Raw genomic sequence first — 12,661 nt, 5'->3', positions numbered from 1 at the left:
GGCCTCTCTGCCCACCAGCTCCTCCCCTGCTGGCTCAGGTTTCCCAGGGTCTGGACTGTGTCTTCCCAGGGACAGCCCCCAGCCCCAGCTCCCCCCCTAGGACCTTGGGAAAGGTTTGGTTGGTGCCCTCGTGGGCTCCCTGCCTGCCGTCTGCTCACCTGCTGGTCTGTCTTCATGAGCGAGGCCCCGGCCTCCACGATGTAGTGGCAGATGGTGCGCTGGCCGAGGGCCGCTGCCTGGTGCAAACAGGTCTCCCCGCTGGGGGAGCAGGGGCTGGCTGTGTACCCCATCCCGTCCCCTAATCCACCCATCTGTCTCCCAAGGGCCATCAGAAAGGACAGGAAGTTCAGGGCTCTGGGGCAATAGGGGTGGCCGAGGGGATGACAGATGTGGCCAGGAAGTTTATGGGCTCTGACCTGACAAAATGGGAGGGGTGGGGAAAAGGGTGGTTTCCGGGGTGACCAGGGTTCTGCACTGCCCAGATACTTACTTTTCCTCCACCGCATCAAGGATCTCTAGGGGGGCTGGAGAAGGGGAGAGGGTGGTCAGAGAGGCCTGGCAGCCCCTCCTCCTCCCACCTTGGCCCCAGGCCCTGGGCTCCACTGCCCGGCTCACCGTGGTCCAGCAGGTAGCGGACCACATCCTTGCTGCCAGTGCTGACTGCGTGGTGCAGGAGCGTGCGACTCTGCTCGTCTCGGTGCATGAGGTCGCCCCCAGCTCGGTGCAGCTCCTGGAGCTGAGGGCAGGAGGCATGGCAGGGCTGGACCTCCTGGGGCCACCCCTCCTTCCCTGAGCTCACACGTTGGCCCACAGCCGGGTACACCAGCACAGGCCTGAAACGAGTGCGCTCACACATCTTACTCCCGAGTTGCCTCTGTGGGTCTCTCTGGAGCACACCAGAGGAGGGGCCTCTCACCCCACAGCCTGTGGGCTCTCTGGCAGCACTGGTGACCAAGCCCTGGAGCAGTGCTTCCTCTGACCTGCTCCTTTCTAAGCACCAGGGACAGGTGGACTGAGCTAGGAAGCCCCTACTAGGAGCCATCTATTGTGGCCTAGACAGAGATACAGTGAAGTGGAATGGGACGATCACTGGAGATCCCACAGAGGGCCAGACGATGACAGATGACAACACCTGAGCAGGTCAGCTCTTGGCCCAACCCAGAGGCCTCGCTCCCCAGGGCCCGAGGGAGCTGCTGGGGGAAGGAACTGGAGCCTGGAGCTAGTACCTTGCAGAAGTCGTTCCTCTTGGCAGCCTCAATCAGCTCTTCACCTGCACAGAATACCTGCCCGTTACTCTGCAGTCGGAGGCCTGGGCTTGGGTTGGTGCCTCAGTGGACAGGACTGTGCCGGCCGGGCGTGTGTGCCCAGGGCTCGGTTGGTGCGTGAAGCTCAAAGGCTGTGTTTGTGTAAGGCTGTGTCTGGGCCCTATCCCCACCCCACTGAGCCTCCTGCCCCCAACCAGGCAGAAAGGAGGGGCCCCAGAGGGAGAGGCCTCACCTTGAGGGGGTGCAGCATCCCCTTGCAGTGACCTGCAACAGAGCATGATGTGCTGTGACCGGCTACGGCACAGGCCAGCTGGTCACCCTCCCCAACCCCAACTGGGGGCATCTTCATCCTTTCCACAGTTTATTGAGTGCCTGCTACACACCAAGCACTATTCCAGGCACTGGGGATACGGCAGGGAAACGAGACAGAGGAAGGCCTTGCCCTCATGGAGCTTACATTCTAGTTCAGGGATGCAAACAAGTCAAATAAATAAGGAGTTCTGAGAGCAGGGGTGCTCTGAAGAATTCAGAACAGGTGATGTGGCACCCCTGCAGAGGCGGTCCTGGGAGTGATCTCTCCAAGGAGGAAACAGCCAAGCTGAGATTCGAAGGGGATGGGGGTGGGGGAGCTCCGGAAAGATGGGGGAAGAGTTGGAGGCAGCGATGACAGAAGTCCAGTGGTGGCAAACACCTGACGCCTCAAAGAACCAAGAGAAGAGAGTGGGGCAGGACCATGGAGGTGAACTCAGGGAGGCGGCTGGGAGCCCAGTGCAATGACGGGGGGCCTGGGGAGAATCCACGTCCAAAGGGCTGCTGAGAAAGAAGCTTCTAGGTTGGGGAGTGGCCTGGTATGCTCTGCATTTTTAGTTGACGGTGGTATGGAGATGGGGGTTTGAGGGCACGAATGGCCACAGGGATACAAGAGCTGGGGGCCAGGGCGTGGCAGCCGGGAAGGGCTGGTGGCAGTAGCGGTGGGGAGGAGTGCTCAGGTGGTGGGTCCAGGGGCTGCCAGGACTGGCTGAAGGATGAGGTCCAGAGGAGGGAGAAGTCAGGGAGGGAACCAGGGTGGACGTGAGGCCGCTTCCCCAGAGAACCGCAGGGCTGAAGGCCGTCAGGTGGGCTTTGGCCAGGTTCAGGTTGACACCATTTAGTTAACTGGTGGAGGGGCTGGAAGCAGGGATTCAGAAGACATCGGCTTACAGGTGGGGCTGAAAGCCAGGGGCTGGAGGGACGGGACACCAGGACTCACCGGGGCGTGGGTGAGCAGGGTGAGGTGGGGAGAGGGGAAGTGGGGGTTGGGAGGTCAGGCCGGGCCGATGCCCCCAGCAGCTCAGGGTCCAGGATATAAATCTCATCCTGTGCGATCTCAGTCACATAGTTGAGGTGCTCCTGTGGGGGGAGGTCAGGGCGGGAGGTCAGGGCACCTGATGGTGGGGGCCGAGGGGCAGCAAGGCTGGTAGACCTGGAGAAGCCTCTGCCATGAGCACAAACACTGAAAGGAGGTGGCCAGGCAAGGGGCCCTGCCTGTCCCTCTCCCACTCCTTCCCATTCCTGACACCTCCTCCGACTGCCCAGACTTTACCAGGTGAGCTGGCGCCTGACCAGAGTGCCTTTGCTTCTGTGTCTCCCTGGATGGCTCTGGGCTTCCAGGCCCTCCTACCCACCCAGCAAGCCTTTGGTAGGTACCCCACTGCCTTTCTGGCTGGCACCACCCTATACTCTCCAGTGTGGAGGGCAGGGCCGCGTGCTGTCCATGCACACAGGCAATAGTAAAAGCCCTCAGAGGCATGAGGACAGAGGTGAGCCCATCGGGGGAGCTAACAGGGAAGGCGTCCCAGGAGAGGCGACCCTGGGGCCCGGAAGCAGCTGTGGCTGGAGCAGGCCTGCAATCGCTCACCTGGGCTCGGTCGATCCTGTAGAAGCGGCTGGCAGTGGTGGCTGTGGGAGAGAGGGCAGCTGAGGATCAGGGAGTGCCATGTCCAGGCCCAGGTCCTCTGCTGCCCCTACCTGGGATCCCCTAGGGAGGGAACACGAAACAGCTTGGCACCCTGGGAGTAGACTCACCGTCCAGGAAGCACCACTTGGGGGACAGTTTCTGGCATGTCGGGGACTTGGTTCCAGCACCATCGGGCTCCTGTTGAGAGAAGCAAAGGCCAGGCTGGGATAGAGTGGGGGCCAGGGAGGGAAGGGAACTTGGAGTAGGGGGAACCAGCACAGAGGAGGCTCTGCAGGGCGAGCTGGCTGCGGGAGGAAGAGGCCTGGCCTCACTTCCCGCCACCCTCTCGGTGGGCACCTGGGGAAGCCCCCACCCCTTACCTGCTGGAGTCTCTCAATGTGGGCACGGCAGAGCTCTAGGTCACTGTCTCCTGGGACCACCACAGTGCCCAGCGGCACGGCTAGAGAACAGAGCACCTGTCAGCAGCTGGCTGCACCCCACAGCCCTGCCCAAGGGGGCCCCGGCTGCCTCAGCCCCTCCTGGCCACCCTGCCAGGCCGCCCCACCGCACTCACAGGCCTCCTTGAGCTGCTCCTTGTCGTAGTGCAGGGCCTCATAGTCGTGCATGCTGACGCGACTCACCTGGATGCGCAGCTGCTCTGGCACCGGCTGCTGGCTGTCGGGCAGGGCCGGCAAGCGGGGGCTCAGCAAGGGCCCTGCCTTGGTGCCACCCTCGGCCTGGCACCAAACCACGTGCCGAGAGAAGGTCCCGCTCCACTCCCAACACCCCTGGGGCAGAGGGACAGTCAGCCCTTTTTACAGATGGGGAAATCAAGGCCCAGAGAGGGCAGGGTCTGGCCTTGGCACCCAGGGCACGTGGCAGGGTGGGACGTACTCGCTGTGTAGGGGGGCGGCGCTCCGCCGCTTGGCCTTCTGCACCATGGTGGCCTGGTTGCGCAGGGCGATGCGGATGCGTGAGGCTGCAAGCTTGCAGGGTTCGCCATCCACCTGCACTGGGATGGCCTTGGATGTGGTGAGCACCACCTCGCGACACTGCGTCAGCCGCTCACCGTGTCCGCCCACCTGCAGCGCGGCCTGTGGGCACAGGAAGCTCGGGTCAGATGGCACCAGGGCTGGGGGCAGGGGGGTCCCAGACTCTGCTCCTTCCGAAGCAGAAACTCTAGCCAGAGAACAAAGGTGAGAGTGACCCCTGGCCAGAGGGCAGAGGGGAGGCTGAGACCCCAGGTAGGAAAGGGAAGGGACAGAGGCAATGAGGGTGACTCTCCAGTCAGAGTGGGGAGTGAAGGTGTCCCGAGGCATAGTGAGGAGAGGGGGTAGGTGCCGCTCTCAAGCCAGAGGAATGAGACAAAGAAGGGAGGTGAGGGTGAACTAGGCCGCTGTGGCCCATGGAGGTGAGTATGGGTGACCCCTTCCACCTTTGGGCTGTGCTCCCAGGCACCATGGGCCCAGTGCCCACTCACCAACGACGTCATGGTGAAGCCAATGACCTCGAGGTAGCCGTCGTCATGCCGCTGGGGCTCAAAGTCGTGGTGCTCCCCAGGGTGGCCCCAGGGCATGGTGCCCGCACAGTACCTGCAAAGGCGGGCGATGACATGGGCCTCAAAACACAGTCTCTGCAGGACAAGGACAGCAGGGCCCCCCCCAGCTCCGGTAGCCCCCTCCTCACCTGGGGATGTTCAGGAAAACAACACACTGGGGTTTCAGGTCCTGGATCTTGGGAGTCAAGTCCATTCCATCACACTGGAGGCGGGTGGGGAGGGTGTTGAGGTGCATGTGCCAGGTGGCCTCCGCCTCCCTCCCTTCCAGCCCGCCCACCCACGGCAGCCTGGCCCCGCTCACCACCACTCGGATGTGCTTGGCCAGGTCCTTGGAGCTGCCCATCAGGAAGTCAGAGAAAGCTGTCTGTGGGAGACAGAGCGCGTCACCATCTGCTGACAGAGATCTTTCTTCACCAGCACCCAGCAGGGCTCCTGGGGCCTGGTGGACACAGGTGGGCAGGGGCACAGGTGGTAGAAGAGGTGGGCACAGGCGGGGGTGCAGACCCCACTCACCCCGGCGTAGAACATCTTATTCCGAAAGCGGCTGTTGAATTTCTCTGGGTTGGCCTCTGGGTGGAGACAAGCAGTGGGGGCCAGTGAGTCACCCCAGCCTGCCCAGGTGGGGTTGGGGGAGGGCTGGGATGGATGCCTTCACTGGCGGGAGCAGGGTCTGACCCTCCCGGGGACGCTCCTGTGCCCACCCTGCCCTGGCCTCAGTGGGAGGCTGCCAACCTCGAGACTCGTGGAACTCCAGGGTGACGTGGGCGTCAAAGCCCAGGCTGAAGTAGTTGTTGAAGACATCCAGGGGCAACTGGAAAAAGGTCAAGGGACCAAAATGAAGGCTGGGCCTCACAAATGTCCCCGCTCCAGGGGCCTCGTGTGGCCGAGCCAGCTCAGCCCATCTGTTCACAGGCTTTTCCTGGTCAGCAGCGTCCACCAGGGCTCAGCCCAGCTCACCCGCTGTCAGGCACAGCCCTGCTCTGCCTGGTGGCTCCTGGGGGATTTCCCTGCGTGCCCACGGCATCTCTTCCCCGTCAGCTCCCCTAACACTTCTTCCTGACATGCCATGTGGAGCACAACAGCGGGGCTTGGTTTTGCTCACTGCTTAGAGAAGTGCCTGGCAGGTAGCAGGCGCTCAGTGCATGTCTATGGAATAAAGCAGCATCTTCTGACCAGGCGTGGTGGCTCACGCCTGTAATCCCAGTGCTTTGGGAGGCCGAGGCAGATGGATCACCTGAGGTCAGGAGTTCAAAACCAGGCTGACCAACATGGTGAGACCCCATCTCTACTAAAAATACAAAAATTAGCCGGGTGTGGTGGCGGGTGCCTGTAGTCCCAGCTACTCAGGAGGCTGATGCAGAAGAATAGCTTGAGCCCGGGAGGCAGAGGTTGCAGTGAGCCAAGACTGTGCCACTGTACTCCAGCCTGGGTGACAGTGAGACTCTGTCTCAAAAAAAAAAAAAAAAAAAAAAACAAGAAAAAAAAAAGAAAACAGAAAAACAAAAATCAGCCAGGTGTGGTGGCACCTGCCTATAATCCCAGCTACTCAGGAGGCTGAGGCAGGAGAATCGCTTGAACCTGGGAGGCAGAGGTTGCAGTGAGCTGAGATTGCGCCACTGCACTCCAGCCTGGGTAACAGAGCGAGACTCAGTCTCAAAAAAAAAAAACAAAAACAGAAAAAACAGCATCTTGTGAGGCAAGTACTATTATTCCCATCGTACAAGGAAGAAGTGGAAGTTGGAGAAATGAAGAGACACGCCCAAGGTCCCAGAACCAGCAAGTGGAAAAGTGGGATCCAGTCCCCAGTCACCCGCCCTGCCCCACCCCACCCTGGCCAACTTACCCGGTCGGTGGCGCCTTCATCTCGGTCCTCAGGCCCTGCCTCGGGGTTGGGCTCAGCGTGGAGGTCCCAGCGGTCCAGCTGTACCACGTTCCCCTCCTCCACGTGGGAGAGGATCTTGGACACAGGCTCATCTGTGTAGCCCTGGGGGAGCAGGCAGGGACTGAGCCCTCTGTAGCTGGAGAGGCCCCAGCTGCACCCCCCTCCTATGGGTGCTTACCCCACCCCAGTTGAGGGTTCGGGCCAAGTCGTTGCCAGTACCCAGGGGCAGGATGGCAACAGGGGGTGGCGGCTTCAGGCGCAGCTGGTCCAGGGTGGAGAGGATCCAGCCCACCTGGGGGAGGGAGAACAGAGGCAAGTCAGGCCCACAGGGACCCCGGCTTCAGGCCCAGCCCTGGTGCTCGGCTGGCCCATGCGGGGAGCTCACCGTGCCGTCGCCCCCGCACGCCAGGATCCGCAGGTTGTGCACTTTGCGGTACATCTCCAGCCTGGGCTCATGGGAAGATGGCAGTGGGGTCAGGGGATGTGGGCTGTACCCCAGGAGTGAGGCAAGTTCCCCCCCATGTCCCCCACAAAACCTTGGCAAGTACTTACGCCTCCTTGGGCCCTCCCTGGCTCAGGTCGAAGACTTGTCGGGGATTGAGATACCAGAGGAAAGACTGGATGATCTTTGCACCCTGGATGGGATGGGGAGCCGAGAGACAGTCAGGCAGTGGTGGGACAAAGTGGGAGCAGCAGAGGGAGAGGGGTGTGACTTTGGGAATCAGGGCCAATAAGGGGTGAGGGGTGGAGAAAGGACAGGATTTTCTCAGGATCCCTGGGAAAGAGGGATTGGGGTAGAAGCCAGAAACGGGCTCTGGGAACAGCTGCTGGCAGACGGGCTGGACCCCAACCCCCGCCCGAGCCCTTAGCTGAGAAGCAAGGCCACGTTTACCTGGTTGCCCCCACTCTTGGGGTTCACAAACACCAGCAGGGGCTTCATGAGGGGGGAGGGGGTGGGCCTGATGATGAAGGGTCTCCAGCGGCCCTCCTGGGAGACAAGGTGAGAGGCTGTAAGCTCCTTCCCGTCCAGGACACCCTACCATCATCCTTAGCAGGCCCCCTGGGTGACTTTGTTCCCCCTTTGTACCCTCATGTACCATCTCTGGGCCAGATCTTACCAGGCCACAGAGCAGAAACTGGCATCTAATCCTGCCTTCCTCAGAGGCCCCAGAGCCCACACAGACCCCCACCAGCTGGCAGCATTAGCTGGGGGTGGAAGTTCTGTACCCTGAGCAACAGACCCCTCTCTCCTGCTCCCCTGCAGCCTCTGCCCAGCCTGGGACTGACCTCAGGCCCTTTCTTGCTGGACTTCCTCTTGAAGGATGCCCTCTTCTTCTTCTTGCTTGCTTTCAGAGTATTCTGCAAGGGAAGCAGGGGTGTTGGTGACGAGGTGGGCAGGCTGGGGTAGCTGGCAGACCCCAAGTGCGTACGGGGCATCAAGGGTGCAGGCAGTACTCACCTGGGGCCTCCGGGCGCGGAGGATCCAGGTGGGCGGGATGACCACAGCTGCGTGGACCCCCAGCGAGCACGGCTCCTCGATCTGCTGCAGCATGAAGCAGGACACCTTGCTGTGGTACTGAGGAGAGCGAGGGGCCGGGCTCAGCGGGACCGTGTTCAGACTCGGGGACCCAAACCCAGCAGTGCAGGGCCTGGCCCTGGGGGCGGGGGCACCACTCACTGCCTGCTTGCACCACGAGCAGCTGATGGCCACAATCTCCTTGCTGTGGAAGGTGAACTTCTGCTGGAATCCCTGAGGGTAGACAGGATGGGCACCAGGGCAGGCCTGGAGCAGCAGACCCAGCCCCTCTCCTGGTGCCAGCCTCTCTCCACCCAGAGACAGGGCCTCGCTATGTTGCCCAGGCTGGTCTCAAACTCCTGGGCTTAAGCAATCTGCCTCAGCCCCCCAAGTAACTGGGAACAACAGGCATGTGCCACCATGCCCAGCTTTGAACACGTTTTTTGTTTTTGTTTGGAGATGGAGTCTCGCTCTTGTTGCCCAGGCTGGAGTGCAGTGGCGTGATCTCGGCTCACTGCAACCTCCACTTTCCAGGTTCAAGCGATTCTCTTGTCTCAGCCTCCTGAGTGGCCGGGATTACAGGCGCCCACCACTACGCCCAGCTAATTTTTTGTATTTTCAGTAGAGACAGGGTTTCACCATGTTAGCCAGGCTGGTCTCGAATTCCTGACCTCAGGTGATCCACCCGCCTCAGCCTCCCAAAGTGCTGGGATTACAGGCGTGAGCCACCACACCCAGTCTGAACACATTTTTTAAAATAAAAAAAAATACGTATAAGATAAGCCTGAAGAGCAGGGTGGCTTAGCCCGGGCCCCCTGACTCCCTGAAGTTACCTGCACGGCACCACATGCATACCCGTTCTGCCACACTGCAGGCTAACTCCTGCCTCACTCGGATTTTCCCTCCTTCCTACCCCCGAGGCCTGACCAGACCCCCATGTGCTGTTAAAGAAATTTACTGCCGCTTCCGAGTACCTATCACATTCATTCCCTGTTCATCACACAGGCTGTTATGAAAGGCCTGCAGTGGGCCAGGCGCTGAGAATCAGTGAAGCAAGCCTCTCCATCTTTGAGAGCCTGCACTTACTGACGGAGGCGGGCAAGAAGCAAACAAGAAAGTGAACCAAACAACTGTGGACTGGGTTAGGCGGTCGCCTGGAAAGCCCGGCTTCAAGCCACACTGTCCTCAGGAGGGTGGGAAACCGCTGCCCAGCTTGGCGCTCGGCACACAAGTATCCACGGAGTCACCGAATGAGTAAGTCTATACGATTCTCCAAAGGGCCACTTGCAGCTTCAAAGCAGGCCAGGTGTGCCACATAAGAAGAAAACTTTCCTCCCTGCTCTCCTACTAAGCCCAGAGACCAAGAGCAGGCCAGGGTGCTTGAGAACTGAAGGCACTGCAGCCAGGCTGAGGGTCAGCCCTGGACTCTGCACACCAGGGTGTGGTCAGTGATCGGCAGGCCACACTGGCCACACGGCCTGGGCTCAGGCCCGCAGGTGCAGGTGGCGATGTCCTCGGGCAGGGCCTCTCACCTTCCCACAGTGCCGACACTTGCCGTCCTGGCGTCGTCTGTGTACCCAGTGGTGCCGTACAAAGGTTGGCTGGGGGAGAAGGGGAAAAATTTCACTGGGTGAGGGGTGGGCAGGGGCACAGTCCTGAGGACTGCCCACACAGCTCAACACACGGGGCTGCAGGAAGCGCTCTGCAGTCCTGCGCATGAGTGGAGGAGGGGCTAAAGACTCTTCATGGCCTGGGGGAGGCTCAGACTCAGAGGGACAGAGAAGGCTGGGAAGCACCAGGAGGCACAAGCTGTGCCACCCACTCCGCAGGCAGCGCTAGTTAGGCCTCCGCATGGCAGACCCCAGACAGACCTCAGTGAGCAGCAGCCTAGAGGGAGCCGAGCCCCCTGGTGGCACTCCAGAGGCACTGCGCAGAGGCCCATGCAGGAATCTTAGGGTGGCCCCATCCCTGACCACCCTGGGCACTTACCTCGCGGACATTCCTGGAGCCCGATTCACGGAAGGACGGCTTACAGCGGAAATTTATCTGTGAAACATGGCAGTGACCACGAAAATGTCAGAACCTCCCTTCGGGGTCAGGTATGTGGTCACTCCCTCCAGGACAACCCAGAGTCATCCTCACAAGGTGGGGATACCCCCAAATCATCACGAGAGTCCTTGAAACACAAGACACCTCCTGTGAGAAGCCCTCCTGCCTCTCTGCCTCCTCCTCACTAGCCAGAGGGATCTTTCCTTCTTCCACCCAGTACCCAGGATGAGGGGGAGGTTGGGAGCTTCGGGTCCGTCTCCCCCACTAACATGGGACCATGGTTTGCTCGTTGTTTTTTTTTGTTTTTGTTTTTGTTTTTTTATGAGATAGAGTCTCGCTCTGTCGCCCAGGCTGGAGTGCAGTGGTGCGATCTCAGCTCACTGCAACCTCCACCTCCCGAGTAGCTGGGATTACAGGTGTGCACCACCACGCCTGGCTAATTTTTGTGATTTTTAATAGAGATGGGGTTTCACCATGTTGGCCAGGCTGGTCTCAAACTCCTGACCTCAGGGTGATCCACCTACCTCAGCCTCCCAAAGTGCTGGGATTACAGGCGTGAGCCACCGCACTCGGCTGCATCCTTTCTTCCTCGCCCTCTGGCACTCCCGACCCGGGCACATGCAGCCAGCCTGGTCCTCACACGCAGACTTGCACTGCCTGGCCCCTGGAGACCTTTAGCTAATTGTGGAACCCTAGGTCGATTTCCACCTTAAATGATGAGTGTACAGTGCTTGGGGCTGCATTTCTATTTCCCTTCTCATAACTGTCCCTACTTCAGCCTTATTAGAGGTATAAGGAAGCCTCACTTTACAATTCAGAGGCTGGGGAAAGCAGCCTGTGTGAGCCTGCCTGAACCACTCCTAGTCTTACAGTCTCTCCCGTATGATGGCCTGGGTTTCTGCAGGCTGGGAAGCACTGCCCCTCCATGCGAACCCTTCTGCCCCTGGCCTTGACCCGTCTGCCCAGTGCTGCCTCCACCTCTAGAAGCACAGTGCCCAGACATGCCCCCAGCTGCAAATGCACAGTGGACAATGGCCCTTGGGGAAAGGTCTCCACAGAGGCAGGGTGTAGCCACAGCTGAGTTATAAAGCTTCAGCAAATCAATGGCCTCTTCTAAGCACTAGTTTGGACATGGTGAAATGGTACAAGGGCCACCATTCGTCAATTCATTCCATTGAGCGATATTCAATGAACCCACCAGGCGCCAGGTTTGCTCCAGGCAGTGGGGATACAGCAGCTAATCAGTGAGGAGCCAGGAGCAGGCATTTGGCTCCAGGGTCCTTGACTCTTCACCCCCGAGTGCTGGGTCAGTCCTGGCAGGCCATGTTTGTATAACGTGTGGGTGTGTGTGCAACGCTGAAAGGGCCTCAGCACCCAAAGGGCAGGGGCGGGCAAAGCTGAGCTACCCACCCACCTTCTCCAGCTGCTCGATGCAGGGCGTGTGCACCACAATCTTGCAGGCTGCGCACTTTCTTCGAGACACTGACTTCTGCTGCAGGACAGGAAGAGAGGGCCCCTGAGGCACCAGGTAAATCTATCTCGGAGGCTGCCTGACCCAGCACAGCTGCCCTTTGTGTGCACTGGGAAGCCCCAGTCCTGGCATCCGGACAAAGCCCCTGCACCCCTCACCATCCTGGGGCGGCCCACAGCAGGGGTGCCAGGGAGCGGGCTCGATCCCACGTTCCGGGAAGGGCTGCGGCTACTGGCTCCACCAGCAGGGGGCGGCGTGCCCCTACGAGCACTCACCAGCATCCTGGCTACACAGTACTGCTCCCCAACGTAGCAGAAGTCCCCGGACACGTTGGTCTCGAACCAGATGTGCTCCCCATATGTCGCTGACTCCTAGCCACGGGATGGGCTTGCTCAGCACACGCTGGCCGCCCAGCCCTCCCTCCCATCAGCCCCCGCCCACCCGCCCTCTCCCAAGACAAACCCGCTCCAGCGCCCCCATCGACCCTGCTCTGTTCCGTCTGCCCCATTGTCCCAACCCTTCCAGGCTTGGCTCTCCCAGCTGCCTGTAGTACCTCCACCCCCCAGCTGCGCCTTGGCCAAGAGCCCAGAGGGGCTGGGACCCAGGGGTGTTCAGGCACTCACGCTCCAGTCCACTGTGCTCCGGATCTGCCGCTCTGACTCGCTGCACGGGGCCCCAGGGGTGGGCGGAGGGGGGGCCAGGTGCTGGAGGCCTGACTTGGTGATGGCTTTCCTAGAGAGGAGAAGACAGCTGAGGAGGGGGTTGAGCACTTGCTGACCCTACTTCCTCCCACCTCTGGGGCCTCTGCCCTTTCCATGACCTCGGCAACAGGGAGGGCGGAGGAGCCTCCCAGCAGCCCCAGACACTAAGAGGCTCCCTGCAGGAGACATGGCCTTTTGGGGTATGCTGGCTTCAGGGCACTGCCCAGAGTGTTCCCAAGTGGGGAACCCTCAGCCAGGCAGAGCTTCAAGGCCCATGCCCAGG

The 12,661-nt window shown here is 60.6% G+C and overlaps 1 protein-coding gene across 13 annotated transcripts in view; it reads right to left on the bottom strand.

Annotated features, from left to right (window-relative positions):
- The window catches only part of DGKZ (diacylglycerol kinase zeta), a 47,551-nt gene that overhangs the window by 825 nt on the left and 34,065 nt on the right, over nucleotides 1-12,661 (bottom strand). For 5 of the 13 annotated variants that reach the window (XM_004051010.5, XM_055354787.2, XM_019036973.4 and 2 more), the window contains 29 exons: nucleotides 12,301-12,409; nucleotides 11,953-12,048; nucleotides 11,621-11,695; nucleotides 10,147-10,203; nucleotides 9,690-9,758; nucleotides 8,320-8,391; nucleotides 8,101-8,217; nucleotides 7,929-8,000; nucleotides 7,534-7,629; nucleotides 7,194-7,276; nucleotides 7,027-7,087; nucleotides 6,820-6,933; nucleotides 6,603-6,743; nucleotides 5,492-5,570; nucleotides 5,273-5,328; nucleotides 5,061-5,123; nucleotides 4,888-4,961; nucleotides 4,682-4,793; nucleotides 4,096-4,295; nucleotides 3,776-3,876; nucleotides 3,582-3,661; nucleotides 3,330-3,399; nucleotides 3,163-3,203; nucleotides 2,515-2,654; nucleotides 1,498-1,529; nucleotides 1,227-1,270; nucleotides 616-736; nucleotides 491-524; nucleotides 159-258 (listed from right to left, as the gene is read on the bottom strand). In XM_004051010.5, coding sequence (XP_004051058.1) covers nucleotides 159-258; nucleotides 491-524; nucleotides 616-736; nucleotides 1,227-1,270; nucleotides 1,498-1,529; nucleotides 2,515-2,654; nucleotides 3,163-3,203; nucleotides 3,330-3,399; nucleotides 3,582-3,661; nucleotides 3,776-3,876; nucleotides 4,096-4,295; nucleotides 4,682-4,793; nucleotides 4,888-4,961; nucleotides 5,061-5,123; nucleotides 5,273-5,328; nucleotides 5,492-5,570; nucleotides 6,603-6,743; nucleotides 6,820-6,933; nucleotides 7,027-7,087; nucleotides 7,194-7,276; nucleotides 7,534-7,629; nucleotides 7,929-8,000; nucleotides 8,101-8,217; nucleotides 8,320-8,391; nucleotides 9,690-9,758; nucleotides 10,147-10,203; nucleotides 11,621-11,695; nucleotides 11,953-12,048; nucleotides 12,301-12,409 — 2,509 coding nt within the window. Of the gene's footprint in view, nucleotides 1-158; nucleotides 259-490; nucleotides 525-615; nucleotides 737-1,226; nucleotides 1,271-1,497; nucleotides 1,530-2,514; nucleotides 2,655-3,162; nucleotides 3,204-3,329; nucleotides 3,400-3,581; nucleotides 3,662-3,775; nucleotides 3,877-4,095; nucleotides 4,296-4,681; nucleotides 4,794-4,887; nucleotides 4,962-5,060; nucleotides 5,124-5,272; nucleotides 5,329-5,491; nucleotides 5,571-6,602; nucleotides 6,744-6,819; nucleotides 6,934-7,026; nucleotides 7,088-7,193; nucleotides 7,277-7,533; nucleotides 7,630-7,928; nucleotides 8,001-8,100; nucleotides 8,218-8,319; nucleotides 8,392-9,689; nucleotides 9,759-10,146; nucleotides 10,204-11,620; nucleotides 11,699-11,952; nucleotides 12,049-12,300; nucleotides 12,410-12,661 lie in introns of all 13 variants that reach the window. The other 8 variants (XM_055354786.2, XM_019036974.4, XM_004051007.5 and 5 more) reach the window with 3 other exon arrangements.

Source organism: Gorilla gorilla, chromosome 9 (genome assembly GCF_029281585.2).
Source record: "Gorilla gorilla gorilla isolate KB3781 chromosome 9, NHGRI_mGorGor1-v2.1_pri, whole genome shotgun sequence".
NCBI lineage: Eukaryota > Metazoa > Chordata > Mammalia > Primates > Hominidae > Gorilla > Gorilla gorilla.
The sequence above is the reverse complement of the archived record's forward strand: the minus strand, read 5'-3'. Positions and strand labels throughout refer to the sequence as shown.